Consider the following 12,181-nt stretch of genomic DNA (forward strand, 5'->3'; position numbering starts at 1 on the left):
CCACCTAATTCAGTTGACACAAGGTTAGCTGTTACTACAGAACAGCCACAACCATGCGATTGCTTCCATTTCTCTAAAACACCTTGTTTTTTTTGTTTTTTTCATCTCTGTTGCATATATCAAAGTTAAGGAAGCAGTTTCGTGTTTAAGCCATGTAACTTTTTCTTTTTGTCAGGGAAAAGAAGATGTCGCGTAGTGGTGCTTTGAAGGTACTCGACTTCGCGACATCTAATATGGAGGGTACTGACAACTGCAACAAATTCGTTGACATCTTGGGCCTTCGCACAGTATTTCCACTGTTCATGCAAACTCCACGAAAGTACAAGAAGAAGGTTGCATCTCCTGAAGAACACGAAGGTAACGTCACACAAAAATTTCATTTAGTAGTACTGAAGGTTGAGCTGCGGTTGCAGCAAAATCTGTACCACCGTTTTAGTAGAGCATGGCCTTTTTTTTTTTTTTTTTGTTACAACTTCCATTACCATTTTCCAGTGTAGTGTAATATATAGTCTGCATTGGTTCGAGAAGTCATTCTTGATATAATAATGTCATTGTGCAGTGCCACATAACCTGGAGGTGTGTTTTTGTGGCTGCAGCTGCCAAAGGACCAGGAAAACTGGAGTGTTGTGGGAAAGACCTTCGTCTTCAAGCGGGCATAGTCAGGTTAATTATGATGGCAGTGTTGATTTCTGGTTCCACGCATGCCAGCTGGAAAATTTTGGGAGATTTTGATGGGCGATTCAGTATTTCTGAGTACTTCAGCTTGTGCTACTTGTCCCTTGGTGGGCACAGTTTCAATGCTCCTTTAACTGCTTTAGGAATCTGGCAGTGCTGGCCAGGCTTGCATTTGTGATACTATTGACTGCCTTACTAAATGTTTTAATGTCATAAAATCTGTTTTCTCTCACTGTGCCTGCTATGAAAAACATTGATGGGAGTCAACACATTGCCTTAAAATTGTTTCTTTTGTTTTTGTACAGAACATGTGTGCTCAGTGATAGCATCTATGCTTAAGAATTGCAAGCCCACGCAACGACAGCGTCTTCTGAATAAATTTACAGAAAATGACCATGAAAAAGTGAGTAAAAAGTAATCTTGTGGCAAAGTGCTTAGTATGATTGGTGCTTCATAATATAAAATAGAACTCATTTGGGATGGATTTTTTGCCTGTATGTGGAGATGATTTTTTTTTTCGAGTGCCTTTTTTATTTAAGCTTCTGTGTTACATAACTGATGTAGTATAGTAGAATAACAATTTGTTTAGCCTAGACTTTACTCACTCTTTGCATTCATCCCACAGCGCCAGTTCTGCTTACCAAAAGTGGCCCACTTGGCACTCTCATCGCAGCGGGAGGCCTCAACCTAGAAGGCCTCCCGTACACCCATTGAAAGTTTGAGAATAGGTTGAGGACGTTTCGACCCCAATGCCTCTAATCATTCGCTTTACCAGGTGTGACTGCTCTCCCATCGAGCGCCAGCTATCCTGAGGGAAACTTCGGAGGGAACCAGCTACTAGATGGTTCGATTGGTCTTTCGCCCCTATACCCGGATCGGACGATCGATTTGCACGTCAGAATCGCTTCGGACCTCCACCAGAGTTTCCTCTGGCCTCGTCCTGCCCGGGCATAGTTCGCTTTTTTCAGAAAGCGGCCCTGACCTGGGGCTGCGCTCGACCTGCGAGAAGTGCGTGGCATGAGAAGAAATTTGGCAGACTGCTCGTCATTTCGGCGGCCGATCTTCGGGAGCTCCTGCTTGGCCAGCCCCAGCATAGCCTTGCTGAAGAGATCGGAGCCCAAGCGGGCCCAGCCGCCCCTTTCTGGAGAAGGTGCAGAGAACTCGACCGGCGACAAGGATGGCGAAAATAAATAAGAACTGACAGCCTCTCTCGCTTGATCTGAGGCGTTCTCAGCACCTCCCCGAGTAGATGGCGTCCAATTGTTGTCTAGGAGGAAAGGCTAGATCCAGGAATTTCTCTTCTCTAGTGTGCAAGTTGAACAGTATGCGTGTTGCTAACTACTTTCGTGACCCACATATCCTGCTTACCTTTCACTGAAAAAGCTGTAGAGTGTCTGCTTTGGGTAATATAGTATGTAGTTCACCATTCACTTTCCGGCCTTGCCATCCACAACTTGTGTGTCTCATTGTTTTGCACCAAACTTTCATTTTAAATGTGCGAACCAATTAGCTCAGAGGAATATGCTGACAGTGTTTTAGTATTATATTCACTTGAGCTTTTTGCAGAAGCTAAAAATTTGCTCAATATTTTCCAGGTTGATAGGCTCATGGAGCTTCACTTCAAATATTTGGAAAAAGTACACGCTATTGACAATTTGATTGAGCAAGAAAAGGAGGTGAGCACTTCTTTGGCATCCTATAATATGACATGCTCTCAGTTTCTATTTATTCAATTTATTGAGAACACGTAGAGTCATGTCAAGTTATTTTAGAGGTTCATGTGGGGGGCATGTTGCATCTTTGAAAGGAATTGCTCCTTGCTTGTGTCTTGCAATGCTGCATGTGCTTGGAAGCAGGCATTGTTCAGACGTTCTTGCATTGACAAGGTGCACTTTTGTAGTGTTCAGTCATCTTTTCATTCCCAAAGAGGGATACTGAGATGAAGTGCAATTCCTACCTTAGATGCATTTAACCCTTTCGTTACCACGCCTATTCAAATTGATCACCGATGATAGATGCTTTTAATCGCCGATTCCGACATGTTGGAATTGTTTGTCATGCACCTAGCGTCACTCAGTGTTAAGCCTTTCGCTGTTGCGGACGTACTGGTACGTTTTCGCGCTTTGCCCCCACAGTGTAACTGACATACCAATACGTTCTCTATCGTAACTTCACGCCTGAGCACAAAGCTGGCACGGTTGCACTGTCCGCACCATCTGTCGAATCTTTCTACAGTTCATATTTTTGCCCCACGCTGTGCTGGTACGTATACCGAAGAGTGTAGAACGACCACGACCCCCCCCCCCCCCCCCCCCCTTCTTTTTTGTCTGCTGGAGGGTGTAGTTGCTCTGCGTGCACTACTCTCTCGCGCTGAACAATCATGCGGTGTGCACTTGTGGTTACGGATTCAAGAGTTGTTCTGCCATCTGCCACAGGTTTACAGGTTCTTATTTTATTCTGTTGGCATGTCTGCTATGTGGCGTCAAGTTCAAAGGCACATGTTGTGGCCTCTTCAACAGACTGATGCCATGACTTGTGATCGTTGCTTTCACCCTCTCGCCACATCCTTGCTTGCGGGTAGCAGTCGAAAACGAGGTTGTTTTAGCCTCTTTCTCTTGTTGTCGAACTGGAATTTTTTCATGCTTGGTTCGGATTCGGGTTCATGCCTTTCGGATTCGGTTTCGGCTCCGGAGATGCATTCCGTTCCGGTTCGACCCTGCCTAAACCGGTTCAAACGGGTTCAGAAAAAAAAGCTTCTTGTGTGTTTTTTTACTCCACTTTTTTATTACTGAGTTTCTTTTCCTGTTCTAGTACATAATAAAATCTCAAATTTAGAAGTTGTCTGTCTGTTGTTTCTGCCGTGATGGGCTTCACTAAATGTAGACCTTGGCAAAATGTTTATAATGTGCGACCGACAATAAGAGCTGGATGGGGAAAAATCACGATTATTTTCATTGGCACATAACCAACTAAAGCGCCGCATGAAAAAAAAAGATTAAAAGAAAATATTGTTTTCTGGTATGCTTTTCAGATACCCAGAATTTCACATGAATTTTATTTTATAGTGAAACCCTGCATAAACAACGATGTTTCGTCCAGCTCCCAGTAAATGACTTCGAAATCAGATGAAGGTCGAACCAAGCACATCCCTCAAGACTAAAGATGTTTATACCTTAAGTGTGACTATATATCGTGCAGCACGCGGACACTTTTGCATTTCGCGTTTCTGTAAAGGAGAAACGCAAAGGCACCCGTGTGCTTTGGCCCGAAAGGCGCTGACAAAAGTCCCCTTCGCCACGTATTGGGATTGTAGACATTATCGTATGCACCCAAGAACGGGATTAATTGTCTCGCTCCTGTGACTGCAACACGATGTGACCACGTCTTGTTGCGCGTCATGGTTGCTTGCATAGGTGCACTATATACCTTCTTCTAGAACAACTTGGAGGCCAGACTGGTATGTTTATTCGCATAATTTACAACAAGTATGACATGATATCATGGCTGCTCGCATATATTTCATTATGGGCTCAGTAAATGCTGCCAACTTCGTTATTTACCAGCATAGAAAGACCGAAGGAAGAGGACAGTGTCGAGGGTTGTTGACGTTATTCGGGTTAGATGACAAGAGAGGATATGCTTTATTCCAGAAAATGCTGTCTCAACACTGACTTGTGTAGGTGGTGCAGCGAGCGGCATTGTACCTAGTGAATACAGTTCTGGATGCCACAACTTCTCTTTTCAAAATTTCAAAACACTCGAGTCTTTGCTTATTCTTAACATTTTTTCAGAGGCGTAGAGCAGGTTCTATACTTTTTCTATTTTGAGGGAATTGCCACTGGTCTCCGAGTTCTTGTAGGCAGTCTTCTCTTTCCATAAGAAACGATTCAAGTTCATATTCACCTTGTAAATTGATCGCCGCCGGTGATCCTATGAAGCCACTTCCATGTGGTGCTGTGATTCCATGTGGTGCAATGCTGTTTTACCCGGCACCTTTCCTGGCTCGTTAAATATTGTAATATCAAGTCTCAGGCTGCAGTTCTCTGATTTCACAATTATTACCATTCCGTCCTCTGTCTTTTTTTTTTTTTCTTTCCTTAGGGCCTAGTCGCAGGTTCCGTCACTTCGCTTGACCTCGTCCCTCTCCCTGCTTTTCAACATTTTTGTCTCAACCTTCCTCGTCGCCGTGTAGCCCATAGACGCAATCACATGACATGTGGGTCAGGTAGCCTGTACGTCACATACGCATATCTCGTAGTTTTTTTTTTTAGCTTTGAGAGAGGCGCGCTGCTCAGTCAAAAAAAGGAGCGATGCGTGGGAATGAAGAGTAAGTGCCGATTCTGTTCGTTCGCAATCTTTTGTTTTCGTTCTTTTTCTTCAGATGGTTTGGCGGGGTGGCTGATATTTGAAGTGATGCAGGGACTGAGTCTACTTCTTCGCAGCACTCTGCAGGGATTGTGCGTTTGTTTTCCTCATTGTAATGAAAGCATACAAGAGTGCTGACCATATAGGAACCGCAAATATATTGAGTGCCTATGCATGAGTTATTCGAACACACGCGCGCCCACACACAAGCAGTTTTATTGTGGTGGAAAAGAGATAACTGTCAAGACTAAGAGCACCATCTAAGAGTGCGTAAACTGATGTTTGGAATTAACTGTGCAATTATACAAGATGTTGCTTAGCTTATGGATAGACAATTTTTCGTCACTATTTGTTTCGCATAACGGGCGTGACTTAAGGTACAAAAGCAGCCAATGGGCCGCTTTTGTACCTTGTGCTCTATAATTCGCCGTGGACAGAAGCAGTCAGATCTTTAGCGCTTCTGCCGCTCAGGCCAAAGCAGGCCATACCTCACTGCTAGGAAAAAGGAAGGAAGCAAGCGTGCACACTGCTCTGTGCCTTGCTGAAGGCAACTCCAAGCTGTCACAGGTTTGAAACCATGCTGTCTACGTTGGCTAGCCTGCCCGCCCCTCCTGTCATCCTGTCCGCCCTGCTAAGAAAAAAAGATGAAATCATGCATGCTGCTGTGTGCTTTGCTCGCATGAAGGCTATATAGACGCTTCCCCTCCTCCAGCTCAAAGCCACGCTCCGACGGCCAAGCGCCTCCTTTCATCCTTCCCGCGTATTGGGGTTCAGACACATCTTGCAGCCACCCTCTCACTCTCTCCAGTAGAGTGAAAACAAAACAAAAAGACACCCACAGAATCGCAAGAGTGACGTAAACAGTATTGCAATTTCCGGGCACCTCGCCATGCACTGCAAAAAGTGTAAACATAACGATGATGATCCGGACAAAACCTGTTACCCACATTTCAATCGCTGCACAATTCTTGCTAGAGGACGGGATAGGATATCCAGGGAAATCGCAGAAGCGTTCGAAATCCACAGCGCAAATGAGCAATGTGTGAGTGCACCCTCCCTGTGCTTGTCGCAAAAAGAATTGGATTTTCTCAGAGGCAGGGTAAATGTTTAACTTTTTTCTTGAATGCCCCTCTCCGCTACTTTTGTTAGTCACCTTATGCCACGATTTTAGTCCAGTGTTTTTGTTTTTTTACCGCTATATTTTAATGCTTTTACTTGCCTTTTTGGCTATGTATGTATCTGTTTTACCGGTTTTACTTTCCGTCCCGGCCTCCTACACCGTGGTTTTTATCGCTTTTAGTCTTTTCGGCTTTTCACCTTTTTATCGTATTTTACTCTTGGACATGATTACACTGTTTCGGTGATTGTGCAGGATCGCATTTGGCCACACCCCTCTCTTTGTACCTTATATATGTGTCCTGCTTCGGAATAAAATTTTAGTTGTTAGTCAGCGCCTGTGTATTTGTCTCCCTTTCTTCGTGTTTCGTCCCATTCGTTGCGCTGTTTTATTTCAAAATTCACAGCAATTTTATTTTTTTGTTTTCCACCATGCTCGCACAAGCCAGAGGTACTATCTTTGACATGAAAATACAAAATGGGATGCTTTTTGTCTCTCAAAACTTCCCTCAATTGGGGGGTTTTGATTTTTCCTTGGGGGCTGATTGCATCCTTTGTTCGTGATATGATAGTTAAATCTGGATTTAACAAAACTCCAGATAGTAAAGGTGTGTGAATATTGAAATTTTCGAATACGAATAGAATATGAATACGGGCAAAAAATGCCTTCGAATATCGGAATCGAACATCTGATCAGAGAAAAAAAAAGGAGAATTATAAAATAGCAAACATTGTTCTTGTTTGCTGCAAAATTATCATGGTACGTATTTGCAAATAACATTGTGCTGAAGTGTACACCTTACCGAAAAATCCAATATGAAACTGGCTGGAGCTGTCGTATTGCTGCCGAATACAGCGACACTTATTAATTTGGCCTTCAAAGGACCGGAAGAAATGTGCTAATTAGCCAAAAGTTCTAATTATCGAATGGGTCTGCTTTTGTGATAAAACCGAAGTGAGAGCAGTTTTTTTTTTTTTTTTTTTTTTTTTTTTTTTTTTTTTTTTACGATTTCTTCAAATGCTTCGCTTTGTGCACGCTGTTGGGAAGACCTTCTTTCAAAGGGGAAGGTAGTCCCTCTTCACAAAAAGGCCCCTTCATGTTTCCAGGATGCTTCACTACACAGTCCGTGCAGTCGAGCATTGCGGTAAAACTGCGGCGAACTCGAACATTTTTGGTGTGTTTGGTAATTTCTGAAAATTCAAAACAAAAAAAATCTCGATATCAGCTTTCCGAACATAAATGCAAATTCGTATACAAAATTTTTAACATTCGCATGCCCATACCGAGTACCAAATTCCTAGTGTTACGAAGTTTTCCATTTTTCAAATTCCTCCCTCATTACGACGAATGTATCAGAGAACTTCGGTTGACCGTGATGTAATAAACTCTAGCACTGAGTTGCTGGATATCTGTCAAAACCATGCGAAAGTTTCACAACTATAAAACACTAATTTGAGAGGAATGCCTGCAGCCTTGGTTGACACAATGCGCCACACTCAAGCGCTATCGGCACATCTATGCAACAGTTGTCTCCATGGCTTATGCATTTGGAACATCACAGCACGTGGTACTACAAAAATCAATACTCAAAAGAAGCAAAAACGTAATAGAACGTAAAAAAAAATTGGTGACGGCTCAACTCTGCTAAGCCTGGATATGCGTATCAAAAGCAACCAAGCAGATTGTTCACAAAGTGTGACTTATATGTCCTCACCGCCGATGCACTGGCTGCTAACCGTATAGTGTGATCGGCGATTCGGCGCGTCTTCTCGGCGTCTTCCAAATCTTCTTGCTCCATATGGCCGGCTTCTTCTTCTCCCTCTTCTCTCTCTTCTCATCTTCTTGTTCTCCGTGGCGTCTTTCAAGTCTTGCACCATTTGACCGGCTTCTTCTCCTTCTTCTTTTTCCCTCTTCCCTTCTTCTGTGGGTCCGAGCAACTAGTTTCCATGGTTACGGCGCATGCGACTATTGACACTTACCCACACTTACCCAAAATATGCCGCTGACCAGCCTAATGTAGGTTTTGCTACAAAAAGACATGAGGTGAATAGTGCATGCCCATTGCTGCAATGCATTTTCTCGTGTGGTTCGGGCACTGATAGCTGTCGACTGTCAGGAGTGAGGATTGTGGAGATTGTCAGCGACGCGATGCGGTGGCTCCCTTAATTAGAACAATGGTGGTGGACAGACCGAGAGCAGGAACATGGCGCGTTCGAAGCTGGTGCAAAACCACGTGCTCTCTCCTCACTCGGCGCCCCTGCCTAGGTCCCAGACTCTGTCCTTGCACCACTCATACCTGTATTGTGCGAGCGCTGTCAAGGTGGTGGAAGCTACTGCTGCAGTCGCGCTCTCCGTGTTATCGCAAAACTTTTATCCGAGTGTATGACCTCAAGTAATGGAGGTTTGCTGTAAACATATATTTTCATCATTTTGTGTTAGTATCACCATTTTTTGTTGTCCTTTTGTGTCTTTGTGTGAAAACTGCACAACGGGAATTCGGACATAACAAAAAATTGCTGACCTTTTTCAGTTTCGTTATTTATTTATTTATTTATTACAGGTTCCTGCAGCGCCCGAAGGCATTATTGCAGGGGAGGAGATGACAAATAACCTTGCTAGAAACGCCAGTAGTACAATAAAAATACATAAAAATGAAGAAAATAACACGACACAAGTGATAATGCAGAATGAGAAACATGCATCTAAAGGGGGCAACTGCGCGATGAACAAAGTGATGAAAACACTCAAAAACAAAGTGATGAAGGAAACACACGCAAGAGAACTGCATGGGCGCTACGTCACACATTGATAAAAAAGCCCGAAATAAATTTTCCATGCAGCACTCAGTGATGCCTGCTGGCAGTCGGTTCCACTCATTGATCGTCAGTGGAAAGAACGAGGTTTTATATACATTTGTCTGGCATTTTATTTCTCGAATCTTTGTCTAGATAAAAAGTGAGGTTGAAGCAGGTACCGGTCTTTATCAATGCTGAGCTTTTCAAAATAATTGCGATAAATGATCTGCAATCTGAAATGTTTTCTGCGGTGAGCTAAAGATTCCCAACCAAGATGATGTTTAATAGACGTGACACTAGATGAAAAGTTGTAATTGTTAGACACAAATCTGGCAGCATTATTTTGGACGCGTTCGAGCATGTCAGATAAGTAAATAAACTGGGGATCTCATACAGGGCATGCATATTCAAGAATTGGCCTCATGTAAGTGAAATACAGGAGCTGCTTGACATTTGACTGTGCTTTCTTGAAATTATGCTTTAAAAAATTAAACATTCTGCAGGCTTTCGATGTAATATGCTCAACTGTCTCGTCCACGTAAGGTTAGATGTGAAATAACCAGGGTAAACTGTATATGGGGTTTAATGTCCCAAACCAACACTGACTATGATGAACACCATAGTGGAGGGCTCCAGATTAGTTGAGACCGGCTGGGATTCTTTGCACTTCTGTGCGCTGACGTTACACAGTGCACGGGTGCCTTGCATTTCGCCGAAATGCACTCAGTGTGGCCAGGATTGCAGCCGCTTCCTTGAGATCAAGCGTCCTAGCCACTGAGCCATCATGGTGGGGCCACACTTGTTACACACTTGACTACCAAGACTGCGGATTGAGGTGTCAGAATTCTCTGAGCAGTGCCCCACAGTGTTTATACTTAGCCTTGGTGTGATGGGTTTTCAATCTTTTCAGAATCCAAAGCTTGAAGACGAGGATGACCAGATGGATCAGGAGGAAAAGTTCTATCTTAGGCGACTTGATGCAGGCTTGTTCACTCTGCAGCTGGTGGATTACATCATGCTGGACATTTGCAGTTCAGGCCCACCATCTGTAAGTAATTTATTCTGCCAAGGTGCACATCCCTCTTTCTGAGAAAAGAAGTTGAGATTTCCAAAGAAGAAAAAGAAATTGAGGTGCTGTGGCTTTGACCTTAACAGCAGTGATAGCCTGTAACTGGTGACGTGAATTTTGACTCACTGTTATGCATCGGTGCCCCTTTTCTCAAGGAATTTAAATTCATTTTAACCTTTTGCCAGCCAGTCTCTTTTTCTGCAGTGAGTTGCGTTTACTATAGTGTAAAAAAAATTGAATTAACACCTTGCTTTTTCTGAAAGATTAAACTAACCTACTAAAATGAGCGAGGTCAAAAGTCTGCCATTGTTACACTGCTCAAAACTCGTGAAAAAGTTCTGTGACTTATGTTCACATTAATGCGAAGATACTAAATTAATAAGGTAATGCGATAAAGAGCTGTACTGACTTTGCAGTATGTGAGACGAGGATAGTTTTTTTGCAGTTTAATTCCTATTTATGCTCATCAAAAAGCACATTATTTCTATTGTTTTTGACGGAGTGAGCAAAAAACATGGAAGAGAAAAAAACAAGAAAAATGTGCAACACTGTAGTACGCGTTTTCTTTGTGGTGTTGAGTGGCGTGCAATTTCTAACGAAATATATCATATGAATTAAGTTGTTTCAGTGTCAATTATGAGGTACCGGAAGACATATCATATTCAGGGAGGGGGGGGGGGGGATGCAGTTATAATTTGTAAGAAATAGAAGCTCATTTAAAAGTCTGTTGCAAAATTAATGTGTTTGCTGCACAAGCTTTTTCTTTCTGAAGCCTCGGCTGTCATGTGTCGTGGCTAACAAGCGAGTTGTAAAACAGGTATTCGGCTCTGATATGTTCAGCGCCTGATGCTGAAGAGAACGACGACAACCATGTTCAACGCGTGATGGTCAGGAAAGAAAACGACGACGAAGCTCGCTTCGACGCTCATGCGTGTGCTGACACAAGTTCTACGACTCATTGCCGAACGTTCCATTCACTGTTGACAGCGTAGCGCCCTGTTCAAGGTCTTCTATAACAAGTGGTGGAGGTGCGGGGTGTTCCCCTCAACCTGGAGCTTCGCAGCCGAGCGTTGCCTACCACTTCTGCAATACCCAAGACCGCCAACCAACTGCCAACCCCATCGCCTGTCATCTGTCCCGGCGCAGCACGTCAGCGCAACTCAGCCATCTCCAGCGGCACCGATGACACGGATGTAGAAGACTGGTTGGCGTCTTATGAACGTGTAAGTGCATACAAGTGGGATGACACCGTGAAACTCACAAACGTCATTTTTTATTTGAGCGACGTTGCCAATCTGTGGTTTCGCAACCATGAAAGTGACATCTCCACCTGGATGACTCTCAAGACCAGCCTGACCGAAGTTTTTGGCCGTCCCGCTAAACGTAATCTTCGTGCCGAGCAATGCTCGCAATGTCGGGCACAACAAACCGACGAAAACTTCACCAGTTTCATCGTCGACCTCTGCAAGCGCGTAAACCCTACCATGAGCGACACCGATAATATCGGGCACATTATGCAAGGCATTAATGATGACGCCTTCCAGATGCTCGTCCCAAAAACCCCCAAACTGCATCCTATGTTATCAGCTTCTGCCAAAGCTTCGATGAGCTGTGCAAAAGGCGGCTTTCCACATGACGTGCTGGCCTTCAGCAGGACACCCTTTCCAACTTGGCTCTCTCTGGGGATGGTGCCCTGGACCAGCAGTCGCTCATTCAGCACATTCAACAGTTTGTTCGTGAAGAAGTCGCACGCCAGCGCCTGTGCCTGCGCTGCCGCTCACTCCCACTCTTCAGCGTGTCATACAAGAGCAGGTCGCTGAGGTTCTGCCACCTCCTCAGCAGCCCCTGGTGGTGGCTCCTCTTACGTACGCTGATGTTTTGATGCGGAAGAAAAAAAAGCTACATTACTTGTAGCTTTTTTTCCCTCAATTTGCAGGAAGATGATGCAAGTGCTTAGCATTTCTAATTCATATGAATCCCCTGATACCTGATGAGTAACTTGAGGCTCATACAGGCCCTTGAAATCCTTGATGTCTTGATTGTCAAGAAAGTTTTTTGAGGGCCCTTCAAACTTCTTAAATTTTTATGCACTCCTTTAATTGCTTGGAAAATTAGAGTGGTTATCTCTAAAAAACAAGGCTACATGGTGAATATGAGTAC

At 43.8% G+C, this 12,181-nt stretch overlaps 1 protein-coding gene across 1 annotated transcript in view; it reads left to right on the forward strand.

Moving 5' to 3' along the window:
• The window catches only part of LOC146204171 (beta-catenin-like protein 1), a 46,950-nt gene that overhangs the window by 31,591 nt on the left and 3,178 nt on the right, over positions 1 to 12,181 (forward strand). Inside the window, exons 12-15 of the mRNA XM_084589118.1 lie at positions 176 to 357; positions 981 to 1,078; positions 2,271 to 2,351; positions 9,863 to 10,000. Coding sequence (XP_084445244.1) covers positions 176 to 357; positions 981 to 1,078; positions 2,271 to 2,351; positions 9,863 to 10,000 — 499 coding nt within the window. The remainder of the gene's footprint in view (positions 1 to 175; positions 358 to 980; positions 1,079 to 2,270; positions 2,352 to 9,862; positions 10,001 to 12,181) is intronic.

Source organism: Amblyomma maculatum, chromosome 1 (genome assembly GCF_055883805.1).
Source record: "Amblyomma maculatum isolate TAMU_Amacu chromosome 1, ASM5588380v1, whole genome shotgun sequence".
NCBI lineage: Eukaryota > Metazoa > Arthropoda > Arachnida > Ixodida > Ixodidae > Amblyomma > Amblyomma maculatum.